The 25,169-nt window shown below is 37.7% G+C and overlaps 2 protein-coding genes across 4 annotated transcripts in view; both read right to left on the bottom strand.

The window, feature by feature from the left end:
• The window catches only part of NAT10 (N-acetyltransferase 10), a 36,140-nt gene extending 32,518 nt beyond the window's left edge, over positions 1-3,622 (bottom strand). For 2 of the 3 annotated variants that reach the window (XM_049890868.1, XM_049890869.1), the window contains exons 1-3: positions 2,513-3,622; positions 347-469; positions 70-161 (exon numbers count right to left, since the gene is read on the bottom strand). In XM_049890868.1, the coding sequence (XP_049746825.1) occupies positions 70-161; positions 347-454 (200 nt within the window). In that variant the 5' untranslated portion in view covers positions 455-469; positions 2,513-3,622. Of the gene's footprint in view, positions 1-69; positions 162-346; positions 470-2,512 lie in introns of those variants that run through there. The other variant, XM_049890870.1, reaches the window with a different exon arrangement.
• Positions 3,623-7,331: 3,709 nt separating this feature from the next.
• The window catches only part of CAPRIN1 (cell cycle associated protein 1), a 38,602-nt gene continuing 20,764 nt past the window's right edge, over positions 7,332-25,169 (bottom strand). Inside the window, exons 7-19 of the mRNA XM_049890872.1 lie at positions 22,495-22,632; positions 21,265-21,317; positions 21,101-21,187; positions 20,098-20,253; positions 19,902-20,010; positions 18,266-18,327; positions 17,596-17,706; positions 17,228-17,377; positions 15,497-15,647; positions 14,226-14,420; positions 13,662-13,762; positions 13,187-13,250; positions 7,332-11,646 (exon numbers count right to left, since the gene is read on the bottom strand). Of these exons, the coding sequence (XP_049746829.1) occupies positions 11,582-11,646; positions 13,187-13,250; positions 13,662-13,762; positions 14,226-14,420; positions 15,497-15,647; positions 17,228-17,377; positions 17,596-17,706; positions 18,266-18,327; positions 19,902-20,010; positions 20,098-20,253; positions 21,101-21,187; positions 21,265-21,317; positions 22,495-22,632 (1,442 nt within the window). The 3' untranslated portion in view covers positions 7,332-11,581. The remainder of the gene's footprint in view (positions 11,647-13,186; positions 13,251-13,661; positions 13,763-14,225; positions 14,421-15,496; positions 15,648-17,227; positions 17,378-17,595; positions 17,707-18,265; positions 18,328-19,901; positions 20,011-20,097; positions 20,254-21,100; positions 21,188-21,264; positions 21,318-22,494; positions 22,633-25,169) is intronic.

The raw sequence follows: 25,169 nt of genomic DNA, 5'->3' as shown, positions 1-25,169 counted from the left end.
GAATCATTTCCTGGCACTTAACGGGCAGGAATTTTAAGCGGGGTAAGACACACAAAGGGCCAAGCTTACCTGCTAAACCCCAGCTCTTTCTTATAACACCACAGTACTGAGGGACGAGCCTTCACAGTTGCTTTGGACAACATGTGATGGAGTATCACCACCTGCCAAAGAAAGAAGTTACAGAATCTCAGAACCAAAAGAGAGTATTCATCATTTCCAAAAAACAAAGGAAGGTTCCCATTAGGCATTTTACTTAAAGAAAACCAGCTCGAGGGGCCTTAATGTCACTATAGGCTGAAACCCCAGAGGGACACAAAGTAACACAGGTGTGTTTACCAAGTCTTACCTGATCCTTTCCTCGATCCCCGACTACAACAAAAAGAGACCTCTGCCGCTCAGCTACCCCATTCTCAATGAGAATCCGGATTCGGTTATCTACCTTCTTCCGATGCATGGCGAAAGGCTGTCACTAAAACGGACAGAATGGAAACACAAATGGATGTGAACGCCAGATTCTGGATTAGGAACGTTAACTGGCTTCCTCCTGTGGGGCTCAGGGGCTGTGCTAGGCATATGTATAAGTTTCATCTTACTTAATTCTCAAAACAGTGGCATAGGGAAGAAATCAGCCTCACGTTGAAAATTAGGAAACTGAGGTTTGGGAGGTGAAGAAAACACTTCTTCAGCCTAGGAAGTCGGCAGGGAAACTGGAATTCACAACTCTACTGAGAAGTTAAAAAAATCGGAAACTTAAACATCAAAAAATATGTATATGTAGGAGAACGACTTAAATGTATAATGGTATATCCATGAAATAATAACGGGCAGTTATTCCAAAAACTACCTAAAAATATTATATAGATGCTTAGAGAAAACAACACAGCAAGAGAAAGTATGATACTTTTTTTTTATATACATATATATACAATATACAGAGAAAAAAAAAACTGTATAAAAATGCCACAATGTTGTTATTTCCAGATGGTGGGATTGCAAGTGATTTTTATTTGTTCTTTTGGTTTTTTAATTCATGTTATTAACAAAATTAGGAGAAAAAAAGCAAAGACTATTTCTGTGATGAAATGTGTTTCACTGTTTCTTCAAGAGAGGGAAAACCTAATAAAGACTCATACAAACAAATCTCTAAAGTTAAGTGATTATACAAAAAAAAAAACTGCACAATTACTATAATAAGTACACCAAAGAGACATCAAGAAATCAATTCTATTACTGCAATATAAAGGTAAACATAATACACTTCTTAAAACTTACAATTCCTGCTGCATTCTAAGTGTTGTTGGGTACCACTGAGTCAATTCCAACTCATAGCAACCCCATGTGACAGAGCAGAACTGCCCCATAGGGTTTTCTACGCTGTAATCTTTATGAGAGCAGAGGTCTTTCTGCTGAGGAGCTGCTGGGTGGGTTTGAACTGCCAACTTTTCAGTTAGCAGTTGACCACTTAACCTAAACCTTAACCTTAACCATACCTTAAGTGTCCCCTGTAGCCTCCCAATCCAAGTATAAATCTTTAGCAGCTCTGTCTTTACTAGAAAACACTATGTCACCACCAACAGTCCCTGCTTTATCAGGAAAGATTCAAGTATAAAGAATTCAAGCATCACAAGGCAGACAAGTGATGGAGACAGAATCACACTCAGGTATGCCTGACTTCAAAGCCCGAGCTCTTTCCTGTTCACCACTTTGTCCTGCTTGGAGATCTTGTGTTGAGGGCCACAAAAAGATTCCACAAAACTCAGTCAACACCTCATTACAGAGGACTGCTTTTTGCTCTAGTTGCTGTGCTTCAGAAGCAGTACCAGATAAGGTCCTTAGCTTCAAGGTACTTTCATTCTCCTTGGAGAAGGTATTTAAGAGAAAGAGATGAGAGACAACTGAAGACACATAAAATAAGATGTAAAAATAATAGCTACAGCCAGCGGTCTGATGAAGGAGAGATTAGTGTGGATGGAGTTGCCATGGAAGGCTTAACGAACAAGGAGGGCCTTGAAGTAGAGGAACGATGATTATTTCTCCTTCACTCATCTATCGTTTAACAAATACAGATGACACACCAGTCTAGAAGTACTAGTAAACAATCTTGAATGTGACTACTGAAAAAATGATATAAAGAACAAGCGGAGTAGCAAAGGGCGCGAAATCAACAGACCGCCTCAGTTCAACGTCCAGCGCTGCAACTAGGAACTGTTGGAACGCTCCGCGGAGGGCGAAGTGCTGTCACCCACCTACCTCGCTCCTCCAGCTAATGATCCCTTAAGGATAGGATTCTAGCAGCGCTGCCTCCCCACCCCCACCCTCGAGCGACAATCAGCCCGCCCGAGAGTGGCTACACTTTGGGGAAGAAGGGATCCTGTCATCTGGAAGCGCCCGATGGTCGGCGTTGGCCGATGCTCGGATACAGGCTTCGTCCTCGGGACGGTTCTCTCCCGGCTGCGGGAGGACACGGACGCCGACCTCGGCACCCCTCCCCAACCTTCCCGTGATGGGGTACCTGAGGCTGCAGCCCAGAGGATCCTAGTCAGCGGCGAAGCGGAAGCACGTGAGAGCAGTGCAGCCCCAGAAGTGAGGAGGGTTAGCGGATGCCCGGCCGCCTGCTCTCGGATGTCAAGAGCGACGAACATTCAGCTCAGGCGTTGGAAGGCAGTAAAAGCACGCGAGGTAACACGCGGAGAGCGAAAGGGACCTTCCTCGAACCCTGTCGCAGAGTGATGACGTCAGAAACCAGCGAGACGCTTCTGCCACGCAACTCCCGCTTTGCAGTTTGGGCCACTTCTCGCGATAGCTGTGGTGCCGAGGCAACTTGTGTCTTTAGTGTGTCATTCCTAACTAAACCAAAAAAAATCTGTTGCTGTCGAGTGATTCTGATTCATACAGACACTACAGGGCCGAGTAGAACCGCCCCATGGGTTTCCTAAGCTAATCTTTACAGAAGCAAACCGCCACATCTTTCTCCCACGGGGCGGCTGATGGGTTCAAGTCTCCAACCTTTCCGTTAGCGGCCAAGAGCTTTAACCACTGTACCACCATGGCGCCTTATACCCTAGCTACTAAGGGCAAAACACAGATGTGAAATTTAGATTTATCTTCCGCATCCCAAAGCATGTCGTTGTGCTGGGGCTAGTGTGGGTGTCCTGACACGGTTGGGTGCAGCACCCGCTTCTTGTGACCCAGGGTTTCACTGTTAACCTCATTGTGCGAGACGACTGGCTCCAAAAATATGTGCACCATTTTTTGATCCCCTTATTTCACCTCCCATTGTGACGTGAGATACGGAAACTCATTGATTTCACCTGATCCTCCCTCTACCCCGCAATATTGACACCTTGTGGAACCGTCTGGAATTCGTAGTTTTCCATCCATTACAGCTGCTATACTTTGCACGCTTTCCTTAGAACTCAAACTGGCCCTCAAATGACGCGATTCCTCTGAAAGCCAGCTCTGGGGGTATTCCGTTGTACAATTACTTTCCCCAGGCAAACTCGTTGAAGCCCTTGACTCAAAGTGCCTCCAACACATATTCTGTACTTTTACATTTTTGTCTTCGTCAGATTACTCAACTTCAGTTACACATATCCAACTGCTTGGATACTTCAAACTCATAATGTACAAATAAATTCATTTTCCCCCCTCATCCCTGTAAACCCCTTCCCCAACCACCCACACCCCTAACTCTTCATGTATTTGTGGCCACCACTCATCTAGTCCAACTCCGTTATCAAACTCTTTTCTAATCAATTGTCAGTATGCCAGATACTATTTTGTCCACGAGATAGTGACCAAAATGTCCCCGCCCCACCCCATACTAGGTTTACATGGTCCTACTTTTAAATGCTATTAACCAAGTACCAAGTAAAATGCGAGATTCTGCAGAGGGGCAAGAAAGGCCCCCAAGATGGTGACAACGGAGCAAAAGACCTCAATGAATAAAGGAGCCCCAAGAATATTTGAGTGAAAAGCCTTCAAGGCTTAACAGACATATGACAAAGGCCAAGATGGGAAAAATCTTAACAATGCAGCCAGTGCAGCCACAGTCCAGTGAGCAAAAGGGAAAAGGGCAGAAAATTAGGCCACATAATACAAGGCTTTCTTGAACACAGATCGAGAACTTATTCTAGATTTGATGGAAAACCACTGGCGTTCAGGGAGCAGGTGTGACAAGACCTAATTAGCCCTCTTTTAAAAAGCTTGCTCTGGCTGTGGTATAAAAACTACACTACAGAAGGGTAAAAGTAGGAGCAGGGAGAACCAGAACCATTTTAAGTTATTGCAGTTATCTGTTCTAGGATGGTAATGCTGTCTGGCAGTCACAAGTGCTACATGACACCCCATGTATTTTAAAGGTAGAACCATGTGCTTTTGATGGCAGATTAGATACAGGGTATGAGAAAATCAGTTTCAATCTGACATCCTCGAACATTCTGATCAAGATGTTGACTCTGGAGTTCAGGGCCTAGAAATATTTAGAAGTTGCTAAAATGCTAACGAATTCAAAGCCATGGGATTGGATGACATCACCTAGACAAGTCTGACAACCCAGACGTTAAGAATTCAAAGGATAATGAGCAGTGGCCAGGTTTGAGGCAATTTGTAGAATCCATTCACCCCACCCTACCCATTTGTGTTATAAGCATCTCACATGGGCTTCACTGCAACAGCCTCCCTACAACTCCTACCCATACACTCAGTTCTCAACACTACACCATGTTTTTTAACGGCAATTTTATTAGGTAACCCATCAACTTCCCACCCGCCACAGCTTAAAAACCTTCGTTTCCAATTGTTAAGCGACAAAACTTAACATGGAATGTAAAACATAAAGCCCCGATTGCAGGCCTTACCTGTTTCTCCAGCCTGTTTATAATCTTTACTTTCTTTCCACTTGGGCCAAGTAGCCTTCCCAGTCACTGGAGATAAGACCTTTGGACATGTTCTTCTCTTCCCCTCTTTGCTTAGTTTATTACATCTCTCCTTCAAGTCTTAGCTCAATTATCCCTTTCGACCAAGTCTTTCCTGATCATTTTAACATTGTGGTCTGTAATGTCATGGCCTTCACATCTATCATAAACCATTTTTTGTGTCACCAGTATCTCTGAGCAGGAACCACCGTGATTTTGTCCACTCAATGTCTAGCACTGAGCCTGACTGGCAAATAGATAGCCAAAATTGTTTAAGTCTTAGTGGTTCATTACAAAAGTTCCCGAATATAAACACTAGAAAGAAAACCAGTACTTAGAAAAAAGGAATATACTAAAAACTTGACCACATCAGGGACAAATCCCTGATCTTTCACAGCCTACACTCAAAAAGCAGGCTGCTACGTGGACTGGATTGGGCTTCAGAACAGTTTAAGAAGATATTAAAATCCTGACTGAGAGAATGTAGTAGGAGCCTAACTTTCTCTTGAGACTAGGCTACCAAACAGATTTCTTTAATCCTTTTCTTCCCCCCTCAAAAGTAATATTACTTCTTAAGACATTTGCTGGTTGGTTGGTATACACAATTGAAACAGCCCTCTCTCAAGGACAATAAGGAATCAGATTTTAACATGATTTAATGTAATGCGCGAGTCCTGGTGGTGCAGTGGTTAACAGCTCGGCAGCTAACCAAAAGGTCGGCAGTTTGAATCTACCGGACGCTCTTTGGGAACAGTATGAGGCTGTTCTACTCTGTCCTATGGGGTTGCTAGGAGTTGGAATCAACTTGATGGCCAACAGGTTTGGTTTTATATGGGGGGTTTAATCTAATGTGATTTAAAAAATTGACTAGTTTTTTCCAATACTTCTGCAGAATTCAAAATGTGAAAAGACACAGAGATGAGTCTTAACAACTTAAAATCATTTTCCTAAGCTTTCTTTCCTTTTCCATTCTATATAAGGGAAAAGCTCAAGGGCAATACTGATTCTTTACAATTTATAGTTTTTAAAACAAAGTGCTTAGTAAGAACTCAAGTGGCATGTGGATCAGGAGCTTAAAGATGAAGTAAAAGGTTTGAAGTTAGTGCTTACCTGCATCCCATTTTCCCTAATACTGATATGTTCTTGAAAAAATAGTAAACAACCCAAAAAATGTTAAGACACTTAGGAGGCCACCTGCTCCACTACCTTCTACATTTTATGAATTGGTTGTCAACTGCATCTCAGTTAATGAGCCTTCTGAGAAGCAGCCCACATTCTCTTGTCTCCTCTAAATGGGAAAAGTCTCCATGCAAAAGAGCTGCATGTGTAAGAAGACAAAAGAACTATATATGCTAATACATTTTAAGGGTATTTAGTTTAATAACAAGATATATTAACTGGAAAAAAAAACTTATATTCTTAGGAATATTAAACAAAAACCAAACCCATTGCCTTCAAGTCGATTCCAATTCATAGCGACTCTACAGGACACAGTAGGACTCCTCCAGAGTTTCCAAGGAGTGCCAGGTGGGTCCGAACTGCCAACCTTTTGGTTAGCAGCTGTAGCTCTTAACCACTACGCCACCAAGGTTTAGGATCTGGAAATAAAACGGTCCTAACCAAGATAAATGATGACGTCCTATCCTAAATTTTAAAAAAGAAATTCATTACCCATGTGAGATGATTGATACTGTGCGTCTATAAAAGTCTTCTGTATGGGGAGTCTTACTACAAGAAGAAGCTACACAGACATGTGTGACAATTACTCCCTTACAATTCTGCTAAAATATGTATTTGATCAAACAAAGGCTCTCTGCATCTAGGATGAGCACTCACATATTATAAAGGACACTTAATACCAAGACTCACATCTTGATGAGATAAAAAGTTCTCTGCTCCATAATGAGGCACTTCTTTAAAAAATATAGTCTGAATTGAGACATAAAAGCTTTACATTTAGACTATGATGACAGAATGCAAAAAAAGTATACTATTTGAAAAAGAACACTTCTTTTAAAAATTCACATAGAAATAAATCAATTAGCTACTAAACTTTTACACATTCACATCTTCACTAAGGTACAGAAGTTTGAAAGCTGGAAGGAATTTCTTCCCATCCCACCTTGAAACTGATTCATAAAGAACGTCACTATATGAAGAACTTATTTACTTCAACTTTGTAATGTTAAATGTAATTATTTTCTACACAGACAATTAGCATAACATCAACTAGAGATTACCTACTAAACTACAAATATTTTATCCGCCCCCCTAAAATACAGCTAATACATGGTTGTGGTACATCCCAGGCAGATGTCATATAAAGCACGCAAGGGGAGGTGCTAGCAAAAGAAATACTCATTTACAAAAGTAAACAGAAAACCCTTCCAATATGATGTACCACAACCACACAAGAAAAGTCAAGAACTTATTTTATTTTAAAATAAACATTGAAAGATCTGCCCCCAACTCCCCTACAAAACTTTTGAATGTGGAACGTTCAACAGCCTATCATTTTAATAGGGTATAAAACCAGCAGAAACTCCAGTAGTCTAATGGTGAGTATATGAGAATAGTTTTGTCTTTTTAAAGAAGCTAGAAATGGAAAACCATTCCATGCTCATGGATTGAAAGACAACAATACTACCAAAAAATCTACAGATATAATGAAATCCTGATCCAAATCCCAACAACATCCTCTAATTGGAAAAACTAATCTCCAATTTTATATGGAAAGGGAGGAGGCCTTGAATAGCTAAAGCAACACTGAAGAACGAAGTAGGAGGCCTCACACTTCCAGAACTCAAAATTTACAGCCAAGGTAATCAGAACAGCCTGGTACTGTTTCCACGACAGACACACAGACCAAGAGAAGAGAAATGAGAACCCAGAAGTAAATTCACTCATCTATTGGTAGCTGATCTTCAACAAAGGGTCAAAGTCTTTTTAACAGGGGAAGAACAGCCTCTTCAACAAATGGTGCTGGCAAAGCTGGATACCCATATGCAGAAAAATGAATCAGGGTCCACACCTCACATCATGCACAAAAACTAAGTCAAAATAGATTAAAGACCTAAATGTTAAAGCTAAAACTGTTTAAAGTTCCTGGAAGATAACAGGGTCAAAGCTAAGAGACCTACTTTTCAGCATAGTTTATCAAACAAAACTAAAAATGCAAGAATGACAGAAAATAAATTAGGTAATTGTGACCTCCTAAAAATTAAATATTTATGTTCATCAAAAGGCTTTACCAAGAGTAAAAAAAGAACCTACAGACTGGGAAAAAAAATTTGGTAACGACGTATCTAAAATACATAGAAAACTTCAACAATTCAACAACAAAAAGACAAACAATTCAATCAAAAAATGGGCAAAGGACACGGACACTTCGCCAAAAAGGAAGTTCAGGTTCCAACAAATACATGAAAGGATGATCGCTATAATTAGCCATTTAAAATGCAAATCAAAACTACAACGAGATACCATCTCACCCCTGCAAAAATGGCAATTATCAAAAAAACAGAAAACAACAAATGCTGGCAAGGTTGTAGGGGGATTATAACACTCTTATACATTGCTGGTGAGGCTGGAAAATGGTACAATCACTATGGAAAACAGTATGGCACTTCTTCAAAAAGCTAGAAAGAGAAATACCTTATGATCCAGCAATCCTACTCCTAGGTATATATCCTAGAGATATAAAAGCAGTAACAGGAATAGACATAAGCACACACATATTCACTGCAGTATTATTCACAATAGCAAAATGATGGAACCAATGTAAGTACCCATCAACGGATGGATGGATAAACAAACTATGGTGCATACATACAATGGAATACTTCACAACTATAATGAGGTGTCCAAGAAACATAACATGGATGAATCTAGAGGACATCAGGCGAGTGAAATAAGTCAATCACAAAAAGAGAAATATTGTATGGTCCCACTATTATAAAAAGTCAAGAATAGATATACACACGGAAGCAAAGTTCTTTGATGGTTACCAAGGATGGGAAGGAGAGGGAGGGGGAATCGTTTTCTAGATAGTAGACACTTGTTACATGTGGTGATAGGAAAGGCAATCCCAAATATGGATGAAGTCAGCACAACTTGACCAAAGTAAATAAGGACACCAAGAGGTACACAGGAAAAAGGGACAATTTTGGTAAATGCCATAACATATACAATTTTACAACAGTAAAAACAACCAAAAAATATGGACGCATGTATGTGTACAGGAAGGCATATGCAAGTAAGTGTAGGTGCATATATAGGTGTATCTGTAAGCATATGTATACACACGTTTGTGTGTGCTGCATATATATCCACATATATAAAAAACCACATATGGGGCACAGTTACAGAGGCTTCCTAGACACATCTGAACAATTCACAAGAATGGTTTACTGGCATAACATAATTCACGAAGATAATGTTCTACATCCTAGCTTGGTGAGCAGCATCTGGGGTCTTAAAAACTTGTGAGTGGCCATCTAAAATACAACTATTGGTCTCTACTCGTGTGGTGCAAAAGAGAATGAAAGAAATCAAAAGCTCAAAGAATAAAACTAGTCCACGGGACTAACAGCCCACACGAAGAACAACCTCTTCTAATCTGAGACCAGAAGAACTAGATGGAGCCCAGCTACCACGACTCACCGTTCTGACGAAGGACACAATATAAGGTCCCAGACAGAATGGGAGAAAAATGTAGATCAAAACTCAAATTTCTAAAAAACACCAGACCTACTGGACTGATAAGAGAATAGAGGAACCCCCAAGACTATCACCCTAAGATACCCTTTGAACTTGGAATTTAACAATATCACCCGTGAGTAATGTGCTCCCTTCAACAATTAACTCTATGAGACCAAGCGGTCAACAAATCACCCAAAAGCAAAGATGAGAAAATGAGGAGAAGGGAAGCTAGGTCAACAGAAACAGAACAAACAGAATGGAAAAAATGCGAATGTCGACACACTGTAAAAACTGTAACCAATGGCACGGAACAATCTGTATAAAAATTCTTAAAGGGAAACCTAATTTGCTGTGTAAACTTTCACCTAAAACACAGTATTATTAAAACAAAATAGCTGAGCATCTACTGGGAAAAATCCTTAGCTAAAGGCTGAAAATAAAATTCAATTTCTGCACAGAAAATAACATTATCTTAGTAGCCTTTCCTTCATAGATGGGATTCACTCTCCACGAAGTCCAAAGGGGATTCAACAAAAGCAGCATCAAGTTCATAGGCACACAGAACTAGTGCTCAAACTGCTAGCACAAATTCCAACACAGTACATAAAACTAAACTACTGAACTGTCCATCTTCATCAAACCCGTGATTCTCTCTATGCATCTAAGGAAAAAAATGACCACTTTGAATCTGAATGCCTCCACAAGAAAAGAATTCAATTAGGGTTAAATTAGAGAAAAGATAATAAGCACAAGTACTACAGGAAAAAAAAAAAAAAACAGAAATAGCTGCTAGAAATAACCATAAAATTTGTGACACTAACAATGCATGGGGGTAAATCACATAAGCTGCTAGCTGTTGAACACCAGTGTTTCAAGATACAACTTTTATAAACATGTTTTATTTGTTTTGCTTATACCATCAGAACTGAAACTACTGACTTGTCATTTCCCTAAAACAGGGAAACCAATCTAAAACATACTGGTGCTTTTCAAAAGATAGCAATTTAAAAGGGTGGTAGCAGCAGGCATTTGATATCTCTTTCTTTTAAAAACCTTCAGGCTGCAGGAAAGACATGTGACCAAAAGGGTTATGATTATCCATCAGAGATTTTCATCAGTACCTGTACCAATTTAGGTGACATAACAGCAAGATTCAAGGATTAGTGACAGACAATGTGCATGTCATAAGGAATGATATAAAGTACCAATCCTTACAAAAGTCATTGTCAAAGAAACTGTTAAGTGTTCAAAAGGTATCTAAATACTTCACATTAAATACAGAAGAGGCCATCCAGATTATATCCCATATTTGTTGCATATTTTTCAAAAAGTGCCAATCAAAGCCTCATTTTGCATTTTGGCTTTGTCTTATACAATACCAGCTGTTAAAAAGCAATTTACATGTTTCTGTTTTTAACCACAGTCGTTTGGCCAGATGATGAATAGTGCAGTGTCAAAGCTGGGAGCCAGCCTTATGTGTGTGATTAAGGGCCCATGCATAATTTGGTATGCATCTAAATGTCTAGCGCTCCAATTTAACTGGAAAAGTTCCTTCCATCTTCCTTTCATAGGAAATGTTTTAGTTTTGTCAATTACCACTGAGCAACACTAGGGCTGATTTGTAGACTTTATCCAATGTCAAAAAAGTCAATCTTGCTTTTTCCACTTCTACTATGGAGATATTATCACCCTGTAAGGTGTATGTTTTACTCCTAAGCAAGGGTGAGGTGTTTAAGACTCAAGATGACGCTTAGGACAGAACATGCAGAGTAAAAATAGTTTCCTTCCATATCCAGGTAATATAAAGCTGACAATTGTAGTAGTCCTGTCTTTATGGGATGAAAACAGTCCCTTTACAATAAGTTTCCTGAAAGGGAGAACAAATAGATAATAACTCTTCTGGTAACATTATGGTACACTGGCCAGTGTGTTTTTGGCGATTAAACATAATCCTGTGAATCAGATTAATTCACTTGCTGAGTGTTCATTTGCGGCATCCCTCTGTTGGGTCTTGGGGGCCCTCCACGACCTAGAAGACAAAAATGGCATTTGGTTTTTCTTTCAAATATTACTTGTTTTGCCTTCAAGCAGATTTTCATCTGAAGTCAAGAAGCATGTGGGCAGCCTGTCACCACATTATTAGGTTTAAGAAGTCAATTCTTCAGTGTTCAAGTTTCACCTGTCCTGGAAGTTGTCATGCGTAAATTTGCTCATGTTCTCTACTAAAAGAAGAGTAGAACTAATGGAGTATTCCACCAGTACTCATTCATTCATTCATTCAACAAGTATTTATTGAGTGCCTACTATGTGCCAGGCACTGTCATCAGGCGTTGGGAATAGATACAGCAGTGAAGACAGACAAAGTACCTGCTCTCATGGAGCTTACATTCTAGTGTACACTCTAGCTTACATTTCAGTAGTAACACCATACTATCAAAATTAATAAAAGCACCAGAATGAAAACAGACCTTATTATCTAAACTGTTAAAAAGAAACTACATAACATTCAAAATTGTATAATGACTTGTAACAGATAAAATAACTTTTTACATGCTGTTAAAACAGATTTTTCGCTATCAGTTAACTCAACTTTCATAGAATATGCTACAAGGTGGGAAAGAACATAACCTACATTCACATGCAAGTATTCTTTGATACTTCAAGTCAGTAATTCCGAAGTGATCCATTTAATTAAAAAAAAAAAAATGCACCTTTTTGCTGATCAATTTCTCCTGGTATTCAAATCAAAATACTTTGTAATTCCTCCTTAATATACATTGTATACATGTTATGGCCAATATCTAGAGGAATTCTGTTCAATAATTAACTGCCCACAAATCAGAGAACCATTTAGAACTTTAGATTATGAAATGCTAGCTCTGTTAAGTAGGTTAACTTCGTTCCCAAATAGGAAGTAGTTTTCCTACCTCAAAAGGTAAACAAAACAAAGCAAAAAGCTCTAAAAGACTACAACTTTTAATTATGGTTCAATAAGTTAGTTAGGAAGCTGGGAATTTTGTTTACAAGTGAGAAATAACTTGATACTTATATCACTAATAATAATCTAAAAAGCAATGAAATTTCAATTTGTTCTATCACTTCTAAATGGTTCTCTAAATATAACTACACCTTATCTGGCCATTAATGGGTTTCTGGCCCTAAAATATGCATGTTTCAAAAATGAAAGAGGAATAATAAATTTATATAAATGTTCATTCTCATTCCAAAAATGTCTTACAAAAATGTTTAAGTACTTCCTAAAAACATTTAGCAGGTTTCTGGACCTGAAAAATAATTTCCTGTTGGAAAAACACTTTTTCTGACAAGAAGAAAATGTTTTAGTTTTCAAGACAGTTTATATAGTAACAGGGAAAATCATTCAAAAAATTAAAATTTGGGTTCGAGATTAAGTTTTAGAAACAGATCATTTCATTTTATCCCTAAGCAACAAATGTGGAAAGGATAAATGTACTCCTAACATGTAACCTACATGCAGACTATGAACAGCTCTTCCAAGGCCAGAACAGAAGCTCCAGTTAGGAGCTAGGATCACCACCACAAAATATTACCTCGTGGGGCTCCCCGTGGTCCACTCTGCCCAGAGCCTCGCTTGAAATTCTGCTGATATCCATCCTAAAAGACAAACTAGTTAGTACTGAAAAGAAAACCTTATTTTTTTTTGAAAGCTTACCCATCTATCTCTATTCTTAAGAGTTACACTTACAGAATATAGAATCATTCTTCCTTAATCTCCCAGACATTTCAGTTTATTACAGATAAAAAGCTATTAATTGTACTTCTATTATGCTTATGAACATTTATTTTTCTGCTATTAAAAAAAAAAATTGCTGTTTAAGACTTCATTATGAGTACCTACTGAGTGCTAAGAAAAGGAAAAGCCATCATTTCCCACAACAAAATATCATGTAAAAGGTACAAATTTAGTCCCAAGTTACTTCACGTAACTGAGGTCCATCATGCAACATCATTCTTGTTCATTAGAGTATGCAGGTTAGATTTATATTTTAAAACTGCTTCACCTACCCGCTGATAGCCAGAGTAGTCCCGGGGAGCACTGAATTGAGACTGCGTATAACCACTGTTTGGAGTGTTAGAGAACGATGGACGGTAACCATCATATCCTCCTAAAATTTAGGACAAGAAAATAATTTTCTTATCTTCACAAAGATATTGTGCTTTTTAATTAGTAAGCAAAGGAAGAACCGAAAAATTTTTAAGTCATGCTCATTATCCAAATTAATCTGTGATTTCCTATCCTGAGCCAATCTTTATAAATTTCTGAGTACTATCTTAGAAAATAAAATTTTCACCTAACCATGTACACATCAAGAAAAAAAAATTAAACCAACCAACAGAAAATACAACCCCTATCCCCCAGAGGACAGCAGTAGATGTTTGACCCTAAATAAACTTACCCCCAATATTATCATATAAGCAACTATTACAACATACCAAAAATACTTAGGTTATACGTAAGAGACTAAGGCAGAGATACCTATCTTTCCCCAACATAGTTCTATTTATTTTGCAAATCAGAAAAGAAATTGAAATAGTAAAAGGTCATCAAACTTGATTTTTTTTTTTTACCTCTGAATCCATTGGCAGGGCCTCGGTATCCATTCATCAACCCTCTAGCACCACGGGAGCCTCCACGAGATACACCACGGCTATTGTAATAGGGCTGATTGCTACGTGGAAATCCAGTGTTCTGCTGGGGAGGCTGCTGGTGGTTACCAGTCACTTGGTGGGGCTGGTCCTGGGAACCATGGTAAGTGCCAACCACTACAAGAAAAAAAAAAAAATATATATATATACACACACACACACACACACACGCAGCTCGCTATTATTTTTATTTGTTCTCTCACTCTTTCTGATTAAGAAATGTATCATTCATATATATGTATATATATATACTAAAAAAAAAGAAAAAAACCAAACTTGTTGCTGTTGAGTCAATGCTGACTCACAGTGACCCTATGGGACAGAGTAAAACTGCCTCACGAGGTTTCCAAGGAGAAACTGGTGGATTTGAACTGCTGGCCTTCTGGCTAGCAGCCAAACTCTTTAAAGTCCTCAAAATTTAATTCTGTCTTTAAAGAAATGTATTAACAATAAGGAAAGTGACACACTAATGAAGCCCCTATCTTTCTCATACTCATACATCAAACTAAAGGGGGATAAAATTACCTAACGACATCAAACTTCCGAAAGGATGACAGACTATTATCTATTTCCAAACAAATGAATTCAAAGGCTATAAGCAATTTTACACCTTCTTCCCCCCAAGGGAGGAGATTTGGCAATATCTGGAGACGTGTCTAGTTGTCACAACTGAAAGCGTGCCACTAGTGTCTAATGAGCCCTGTTGGTGCACAGGTTAAGCACTTGGCTGCTAACCTAGAGGTTAGCAGTTCAAACATACCCAGTCAACCATATGCAACCACCTTGAGATTTTTGCAGGTTTTACTAATTGTGAGTACCGTGCCAACTCCTCATTACTTCTTGCCCGACTTCCTGCCAGGTATCATGTTGGCAAGCTTGAATCAATTAGCAACTAAAAGTATACGTACTTCAAATAACAAATTTAATTCCACTAAAAATACACAATGAAACAAGGGTATTATAGAAAGTTACTGGCCCAAAGAAGATGGGTATAAGGCCTCCAAAACATACATAATTCATATACAGTTAAGTATGAACTTGATTTAACTCAGGATCAGCAATGAAAAATTCCTATATTCTACTAAAAACAAAAATAACTCTTGGACACGGCCACTCTAATGTCTAAATAGTCTTCACACTGTCACTAACTGCTGGAATGCAAGTAGCCAATAAAATGACAGTGATTTTCCTACCCGTTTGAAGCTGCTCCTGCTGAAGCTCTGTTTGTTCTACTTGGTGAGGTTGGCTGGAAAAGCTCTGGTTATAACTGGCCTGGTACTGATTTTGCTGCTTTAAAGTTTCTGGTTCATTAACAGGAGGAACTGGGGCATTCATATTGAACACCTGTAAGTGAATAAAATAAATGATTAGTTCATCCCTACGTTTCACATAGCAGACAGCAATACTGGTTTTACTACAAACATAAAAAGCATCTCAAAAATCTGAAACACAGCATCACCAAAAAAATTCCCCAATTAATGCACTTGAATGTGGGAAACAATACATACCACACAACCCAAAACAGCAATTAACAAACAGTATAACAGTATGTTGTGAAATAAAGTCAGAATTAAAAATCTTAAAAAAAAAAAAGACTAAAAGAAAACCAAAAATACAGCAATAAGTGGCATTAGAAATATTATGCATACGAGAAATCTTTTTAAAAGATGCATACTCCTCATACAATACCACTTACAAAAATTTATTCTATCAAGAACACCAAAGACACAAGGAAAATATTAGCCCCAGAGACATACAGAGCCACATAAACCAGAGACTCCATCAGCCTGAGACCAGAACTAGATGATGTCCAGCTACCACAAATGACTGCCCTGACAGGGAACACAACAGACAGTCCCTAATGGACCAGGAAAAAAGTGGAGTATAGAACTCAAATTCTAGTAAAAAGACCAGACTTAACGATCTGAGACTGAAGGGATCCCAGAAGACATGACCCCCGGACTCCCTGTTAACCCAAAACTAAAACCATTCTCGAAGCCAACTCTTCAGAAAAAGATCGACTGGCCTGTAAAACATAAAATGATACTCGCGAAGAGTATGCTTCTTAGATCATATAGACACGAGACTAAATGCACAGCTCCTGTCTAGACATGAGATAAGAAGGCAGAAAGGGATAGGAGTTGGTCTGAATGGACACGGGAAATTCAGGGTGGAAAGGAGGAGTGTGCTGTCACATTACACGGAGAGCAACTAGGGTCACAGAGTATGAACTTTTGTATGAGAAACTGAACTGTAAACTTTCGCTTAAAGCACAAACAAAAAAAGTAATAATTCTAAATACTTTTGAGTTAAATATTTTCATTGAAATTTAAAGTTATATTTTAAGTAACTCTATGAGCTTTCTTCTGAGCATAGACTTAGCTATAGTTCTGTAATTTTGATATGTAATGTTCACACTATCATTATTTTCTAGAAAGCTTGCAATTTAGAGATGCTTATCGAAGAATCAAAGTTAAAGTATCCTAACATCTAAAATTTACTTTAAAATCAGTAAAATTGAGCAAATATGGAAAAATGTAAATAATTGTTAAATCTAGGTAATGATTATATGAATGTTATTCTACTTTTCTGTGTATTTATAATTTTAGTAAGCAACAAAAAAGGTGAAAACTCTGAAACAAGATGACGCAGGACAACATAGTGAACCTAAGTTGCTATCACTGAACTGTACCTGTGACGAATGTTTTGTTGCTTATATATGTACTATAATTAAAACAAAAAAACAACACAGGTACGTAACTCGTAAGACTCAGATTTTTCTCTGGGACCTGGAATAGCCAGTCTATGTTCCATTAAATCAAGCACAAAGTTAAATCAAGACTTTTTGTTCAGAATCTAGCATGATGCACCATATATACTAAAACCCCACCGGCACTTCTTATCAGTTGAATTAATTCGCTTACCGTCTGCATGGATTGGAATGGAGCTGCATTTACATTGATCCCACTGCTGTGTAAAGGCTTGCTTGTCCCAGCCTGGAAAACCTGGGGCTGAGACGCAGCAGGAAGAGATGATGATGCTGTAGTCTGGTCTGTATTTAAAGAGATTGTTGCCTAAACAAAGCGAACAGATGCACTTGAGTGGTAAACTATACTCAGCCAAGCCTACAATTCCTAAATATATTTACATATACAACTATTTCATGAAAGCAAATATTGCAGTGCACGAGTTAGGTCATAAATAAGAGTTACTATATTAACAGTAATTTACCTCTGCCCAATTCATGATTAAGTGCCTCATCCCATTTATAGGACCTGGTAACAGAACTTGCCTGAATCTGGTCAATTGGCTCCTTTTGTGGTCGTTGCTCTGAAGCATGAGAAGGCTGGTACAAGGGCTGAGATGATGTGTATCCCTCACTTGTAGATGAAACCAAAGGAACCTTGACAGAAATAAAGAAATTAATGCTTCTTTTTGTTTATGAAATAGACTTTTAAAAAAGAAACAAGCTAGTTTTGCAGTGTATATTTTCACCAAAAAATAAACACGCCAACTCTAACACAGATAAGGCTAAGAAACAGATACACTTGTTAAACACGAGAATTCAGAGACTGTAAAACTGAACTACAAAAGACATATATTTTAAAGCTCAAAATTAAAGTCCTTCACAACTGCTTATAAAATGGCAATATCTGCACTAAATTTTAGAATCATGGTGTCTAAAACATGTCTTCTGAAATTTTCAGTTTGGAATTTAAAAAAAGTTCTTCCTACATTATAATAAAGAATTAAAACCCAAGAATTTAGGAGAAAAATATGAAGGTCACCAAAAAAAAAAAAAAAACATGAACATGGGATGAAAGGCTGATAGCTCCCCATACCAAAAAATTTGTAACAGAAGCCTTGGAGAAGTGATCAAATTTGTACCTCACTTTCATACACCAACTAAGAAAGAGAACTAATTAAAAACAAACCTAAAAAAAATTTTACATCACCCTTACCTGGGTAGCTTCTGGTTGTACAGAAACTTGATTCGGTTGAGCAAGTCTAGATTCAGAATGAACTACAAAATTGACAAAAAATAGTTATACAAAAATCAAATATCTTAAGCAATATCTAAATACCTTTTACTTGGATGCTAAAGGCTGATTTCTATAGCCATAATAAATATTTTAGCGATCATGAAAATAAATTGGGAAATTTAAGTAAGATTTTGACTATCAAGTGGGTATTTGGTTTACTGGGGAGTGATTTATTCGTCAACACTCACAATTGCTTTGGTTTTGTGTTCTGCAAGGGTAAAGTAAAATGTGAAAAAGTACTAAGAGGTATAGGATATAATCGACAAGAATCAGTGCCAGTATCATCAATAAGAAAGAACCTTTTGAAGCAAAAAGTATAAAGGAGAATTACTCTTACTCAAGCTCTTAGATAATATTCAGTTAATATTTTAACATTATTCAAATAAAATTTCAAATGTTTCCACAGGAAAATAATTAAAAGCATAAATATATCTTTAAAAAGGCCTACTACTGTCAACTCCCACTATGTTTGCTTCAAAAAGGCCTACTACTGTCAACTCCCACTATGTTTGCTTCACCATGATTAAATAATATAAAATATAGGATCTTTGGTCAGTCATTGAGAAATTACCCATTTCTGTTGGAAAGCCTAATGAACTTGGCATTACCTGAATCATCTAAGTTCTTATAGGTTGTCTCAGTACTACATGTATTGACTTTGGCACAACTTTAACAGCTCAGAAAATGAACACTATTGATTTTCTAGACTCCTATCTAGAAGGTCTAACCTTGATGTTTAACTCTTAGTAGAGATATGAGATCCCTTTTATTTTAAAGGGATCCTAACTATTCAACATTAAAGGTGTTACTTTATATAGTTCCACTTTTTTGCCATTACTGTTGACATGTTCTAGTAAAAAAACCAAGATTCTAAATCACTAATGGTCCTAGAGAGAAGGTCCACTTAACCAATGCAAGGCATTAACTCTATTTAGTACTGCTACTTCAAATAATGGTGTTTAAGACCAGTAAGAGTTTGGAACTGCAACTGTCTTCTGGTCTCTCTCCTCCCCTTTCCTCTTAAGCATTCCCTAACCTACTCTGTTATTGCATTTCCTTTTTACTTAGGTTCAAGGGAACACAAGGTGGGCTTCTAGGGTACTACTGATGTCTGGGTGTTGATGTGTTCAGTTTGTAAAAACTCACTGAGCTGTATACTTGTATGAACTTTTCTGTATGTCTACATTCCAATAAATAATTATAAAAAATAAAATTATAAAAATACAGTTAAGGAGGGAGAGAGCTGGCTGACTCATTAGGGGGAGAGTAAATGGGAGTATGTAGTAAGGCTTGTATATAGGCTTAGGTGTGACAGACTGACTTGATTTATAAACTTTCATTTAAAGCACAATAAAAACTATTTTAAAAAAATACAGTTAAAATTCGTATTACAGAAAACACAATATACCATTTCTTACTAAATTAAAAGATACAAGATTCAAAAGTTAAGCAAGCTTTAAAAGAAAAAATTAATTTTTACACACTTCATAATACCTGAAAGCACTGGCCCTATACTTTATTAATCAATATAATATAAAAATGTACCATTACTAACCTGGAGGACAAACCAGCTGGGGTATGTCCATGTTTTGTGTAGGATTCATGGGTTGTGCAGATACAATGGCAGGATCAAGTGTCTGGTTTTCAAAATCCAACATTGAATCCTGCAAATTAAGTTAGGATATAACGAATTTAAGTCAAATGTAAACTCTTAAACCTTCTGTTATAGTCTTTGACTAAAATGTACCTACTTGTATGAAATTATAGGGACCCTGCATTTGCGCCATAAGGTCTTGTACTCGCTGTCTTCTCACAAGGGGATCTGCCTGAGCCACTGGAGTCAAAGAGTGGGGCTCCGGTACTGAAGGAGATGCAGCCTGTGGTTGCTGCTGGAGTGAATTTACCACCTAACATGGGAGAGGACATAATGGGGGAGTGTTTTAGTACAAGTGACTTGGTCAAAGCTAACTGTTCCAATAATTAACTGGTAGCAATCAGTTAACTAAGAAGCCCTGGTAGTACAACAGTTAAGCTGAAAAGTTGGTGTTTGAACACACCAGCCGCTCCATGGGAGAAAAGACCCGGGCAATCTGTTCCCATAAAAATTACAGCATAGAAAACTCTACGGAGCAATTTTATCGTCAAACAGGATTGCTATGAGTCAAAAGTGACTCATCGGCACCTACCAACAACCGATCGGTTAACTGGAAATCAAAGAGAATTATGATGGGGGCTAGTGAACCAGATAAGAACCTGAAAAAGGATAATGTCCATAAAGAGACAAAATTACAACACACCAAACAGCATACAGGTGAAGGAAGAATATAAGATGACACCCCACATATCCCCTGAAGGCCCACCCATTCCAATAAGTAGGCCTTTCTGAGGGCTATCCACGTGGGATCCCAGATTTTTTATAGAGAAACCTAATGTCAATAACAAATTATACACTTCAGTAGACAGATTAACCCATAGATAACTGGGCACAAAATAATTTCTGTAATCAAATCAGCAAAGTGATTCTATTAAACATCCATAAACCAAAACCAAAAAAACTTAATCACTACACTACCAGGGTTTCCATTAAACATCCATAGGAATAAATAAACTTTTAAATACAACAGATTTAATAATGAGTTTATTATAAAAGTAATGCAAAAAATACTAACAATCTTAATTGGTTCTCAGGAGAGATCAAAATAAAAAAAGATAAAAACATCAAGCTTACAACACAAAGAACTAGAGCACTCTTACCTCCACTGTTTCGACTGTCCACTCATCTACCTGCTCCTTTTCACCACTGCTGAACTGTGTTTCTGCCATAAATTGTCTATTTACATACTGTAAAACAAAGTAAATGTTTGAGACCTCTTTATGAAAAGTAGAAAGGGAAAAGTGGCATTAAATAAAAATTATACCTCTGTTGATTCAACTTCACTTTGTTCAGTGTATTCTTCTGCTGGCTCAGGCTCTAAGAGGTAAAAACATGCAAAAAAAAAAGGAAGAAAGAAATCTTTTTAATGTTGGCAAATTCAACTTAAGACTTCAACTGAGTAAGTTATCATCGCAGTCTAAATTTATTTAAAAAGTTATAGTTATCAGTAAATTTCTACATTTTACCACCCTTACAATAACGTATTTAGAAAGAGACTTATCATTTACTCCAGAATAAATTACTTTAGTTCCAACAGTAGTTATTCTGGATCAGGTATAATGCAAATAAAGAGCTACTAAGCTAAAACCTCTCTTTTAAGTAAGAGGGTAAAGCAGCATACAGATTAAAATCTTCCTTCACTTGGTAAAAGTGGTGAAGAGGACAAAAAAAGACTGTTTAAGTTGATCTGCAACCCTAACTTCCACTAACATATAATCTTCCCTTGTAGGGTCAACCTGTTAGCTAACGCTTACAAAGCGCTTACCATGTGCCAAGCACTATACAAGCATTTCACATATTATTTCCTGATTTGCTCTGCTCAATAATCCTATGAGAAAGGTTCTATTATCCCAGGTACAGAAAAGTTTAGTCATTTACCCAAAGTTACATAGCTATTAAGTAAAAGTTCCAAGCGTTGAATTCAGGCAGTCTATGATTCTAGAATCTATGCATTTATACCATTACAAAATTTATGTTACAACAATACTCCCACTGCACTTAGAATTTTACTCATCACCTTAAGAGACATCAAAAAGTACTCAGTAAATGCTCACCGTTATGTTATTAGTGCTGTGCTAGGTGTTAAGATCCCTTTCTATTGAGGATCTTCCAGTAATAAAAATGTGTACTATTCACCCCATACACTGGCACAGTAAACAGCAATTAAGTGAGGCCACAGTCAGTCAAAAATCTATTTGAAAAGCCTTGTAACGACTCACCTTCATGCATACTCAAGATCAGTAATAACAGCGGCAAGAGAAACAGGATTTTCTAACAGTGATCAAGACCAGTAAGATAAATGACTGATATCAAATATTTCTGAGAATTCATCTTTTCGTGTTTCATCTTAATATTCTGTCACACCTAGAGTTTCTTTAAAAATCTGAGTGTGTGTATGTAATAACTAAGTAAGTCTACATCTTAAGCTTGTGACAAAGGAGCATAAAACCAAGCCCCTAATTAAACTAAAGCTCATATCCATCTAAGTACTCACCAGCTTCAGCTACCTGGTCTTCAGCTATAGGTGCTGAGGCCACCTCTTCTTCCTCACATAATCCATTTTGGTGGTTGTGGGTACTGTCAAAGTAGTTTGACTGAAAAACACGCTCAACAATTTCCTTAAGAGCTTTATCTAAAAAATAAAATAAGAGTATAAATTATAATGTTAGGACACGTGGCTTGAAAGTCAACATTCTACAAAACATTGTGGTAAGATTAAAAAACAAAACAAAACCCTCGACTGTTAATAAAACACACATAAAAACATTAAATTATCACCAAGAACAGAAATTCATTACAAAATGATAAGCAGCAAGGAAAATTTATTCATGTTAATCTGTTACCAAAGATGTGCTTTGAGCAAATTAATTCAAAGAAGCTGACAGTTAACACTTATTCGTTTGATGAGTATTTATTCAGCATCTATCATAAGCTAGGCAACATGCTAGGCACTGGGAATATAAAAAGGTAAGTAAAAAGACAGTATCTGCCTTCACTAAGCTTATAGCCTAGTAGACAAGAGTTATCAAATACAAAAACAATAAAGTTACATGTGTGAAAATCACTACAGAGAGCTACAGAGGATTGTGCCTACACTTAAGGAGACAGCAGGGAGGCTTTCCTGGGGGAAGTTTTGCAAGTGCTAAAATCTAGAAGATCAGTAGTAGAGCGGAAGGAAGTGCTTGAAGGCAGAGGCAACAGCATTTGCAATGGCCTGAACAAAAGAAGGGTATCACATATAAGAAAATCAAAGTAAGCCACTGTGGCTGAACACAAAGCATAGGGAAAGAAGAAGCTGGAGCAACTGGTAAGGGCCAGACCACAAAAAGCCCTAGAGTTAAGGACAACTGTTTTAATCCAAAACGCAATATGCAGTCATAAAAGGACTTTAAAGAGGGTAGGAGAACGTTCTCAGTTAGGAGACCTCATTAGACAAGAGAAAGGCAGGAAAAAAGGAGAAAAAGTAGACAAATTTTAAAAATACTTAAAAAGCAAACAAAATCGTCAGACTATGCTTGACTAAAAATTATGGATGAATGTGTGTGTCAATGTGTGTGGAGAGAGTAACTGTCATTTTCCTGGCCTGCACAGTAGATGGATAGCAGGGTTACTCTCCGAAGGGGCACTACACAGAAAAATATAATTTCAGGCATCGTATTATCTTCAAAATACTGTAAAACTTATCCTATTAACAACACACTACTATCAAATAAAATAACTTTATGAATGCTGTACATTTCATGTTTTCCTTCACTCACACTTCAGAAGCTCATGCCTAAGAATCATTTGTTTTCAAAAACTTATGAATGAAAACTGAATGGAAATAACACTAATTTGTTTTAGTACTTTCCCTTAGCTATAAAGATGTCACGTTCCTAAAATGTGGAGCCAAGATCAGATAGAAAACCAGAAACAAGCTACAAGCTTAAATGTTTACCCCTTGTTACTTCAATGCTTGTGAAAATTTCATCAAGTTTGACTGAAAACTACTTTTTTGAGCTTACGAATCTATCCACAATTACCTTCCAATCAAACCTCAAATGGTGAGTTCAGTACACATTTCTAGCAAAACTAAGATTTCTGACAAAGAAATACAGACCACAAAAGCCAACAAACTATGAAAATGATTTCTCACAAGACACAAAATGATTTGCACTTCGTATGTGATTTATCCATTTAAGACAAATATATTTCAAATTGTATCATGCATTTTGCCAATTAAAGCTTAACATCCAATTTATTTTCAAATAGCACAAAATAAGAAATAACAGTATTAAAATCTATTTTCCTAATTCAACCTTAAAAAGGCTGTGACAAGAACCTATTCCCTGATTTGTTAAACCCATTAATCCTGCTACCATCAAGTTGATTCCGACTCATAGAGACCCTAGAGAACAGAGTAGGACTGCCCCATACCCACATGGTTTCCAAGCAGTACCTGGTAAATTTGAACTGCCGACCTTTTGGTTCGTAGCTATAGCTTTTAACCACTACGCCACCAAGGTTTCCTAACCAAAAAACCCACTGCTGTCAAGTTGATCCTGACTCACAGCGACCCTACAGGACAGAGTAGAACTGCCTCATCAAGTTTCCAAGAAGCACCTGGCAGACTCAAACTGCTGACCTTTTGGTTCACACTTAAGCACTACGCCACCAGAAAACCCAAAATTCCTGATTTACTGGAGTGCCAAAACGTATTACCTGCCACTGAGTCAGTCCCCGACTCATGGACACTCCATGTGCAATGCTGTGATCCACAAGGTTTTCATCTGCTAATTTTTGGCAACAGATCAGCAGGCCCTTCTTCCTTGACTGTCTTAGTCTGGAAGAAGCCCATTAACTCATCGCCCCCCACCCCGCCTTTTTTTAATCAACATACGGTTGCGTATTTCACGTTAAAGAGCTCTAATACAGAAAACTGGAATAGGTATCAGCTGTCTTAGGATTTAGAAAAACTGAAGGCCCCCAGATTAGCAGAAGTCTAAAAAAAAGACTAAGGCAAAAGCCAGTCCATATCTACTACCAGGAGTCCCTGGGTGGTACAGGTAACACACTCAGCTGCTAACTCAAAGGCTGGAAGTTAGAACCTACCCACAGGTGCCTCAGAGAAAGGCTTGGTGATCCCCCTCTGAAAAATCAGCCACTGAAAACCTTATGGAACACACTCTA

Source organism: Elephas maximus, chromosome 7 (assembly GCF_024166365.1).
Source record: "Elephas maximus indicus isolate mEleMax1 chromosome 7, mEleMax1 primary haplotype, whole genome shotgun sequence".
Taxonomy (NCBI): domain Eukaryota; kingdom Metazoa; phylum Chordata; class Mammalia; order Proboscidea; family Elephantidae; genus Elephas; species Elephas maximus.
Note: the sequence above shows the minus strand (reverse complement) of the source record. Positions and strands in the feature narration are given on the sequence as shown.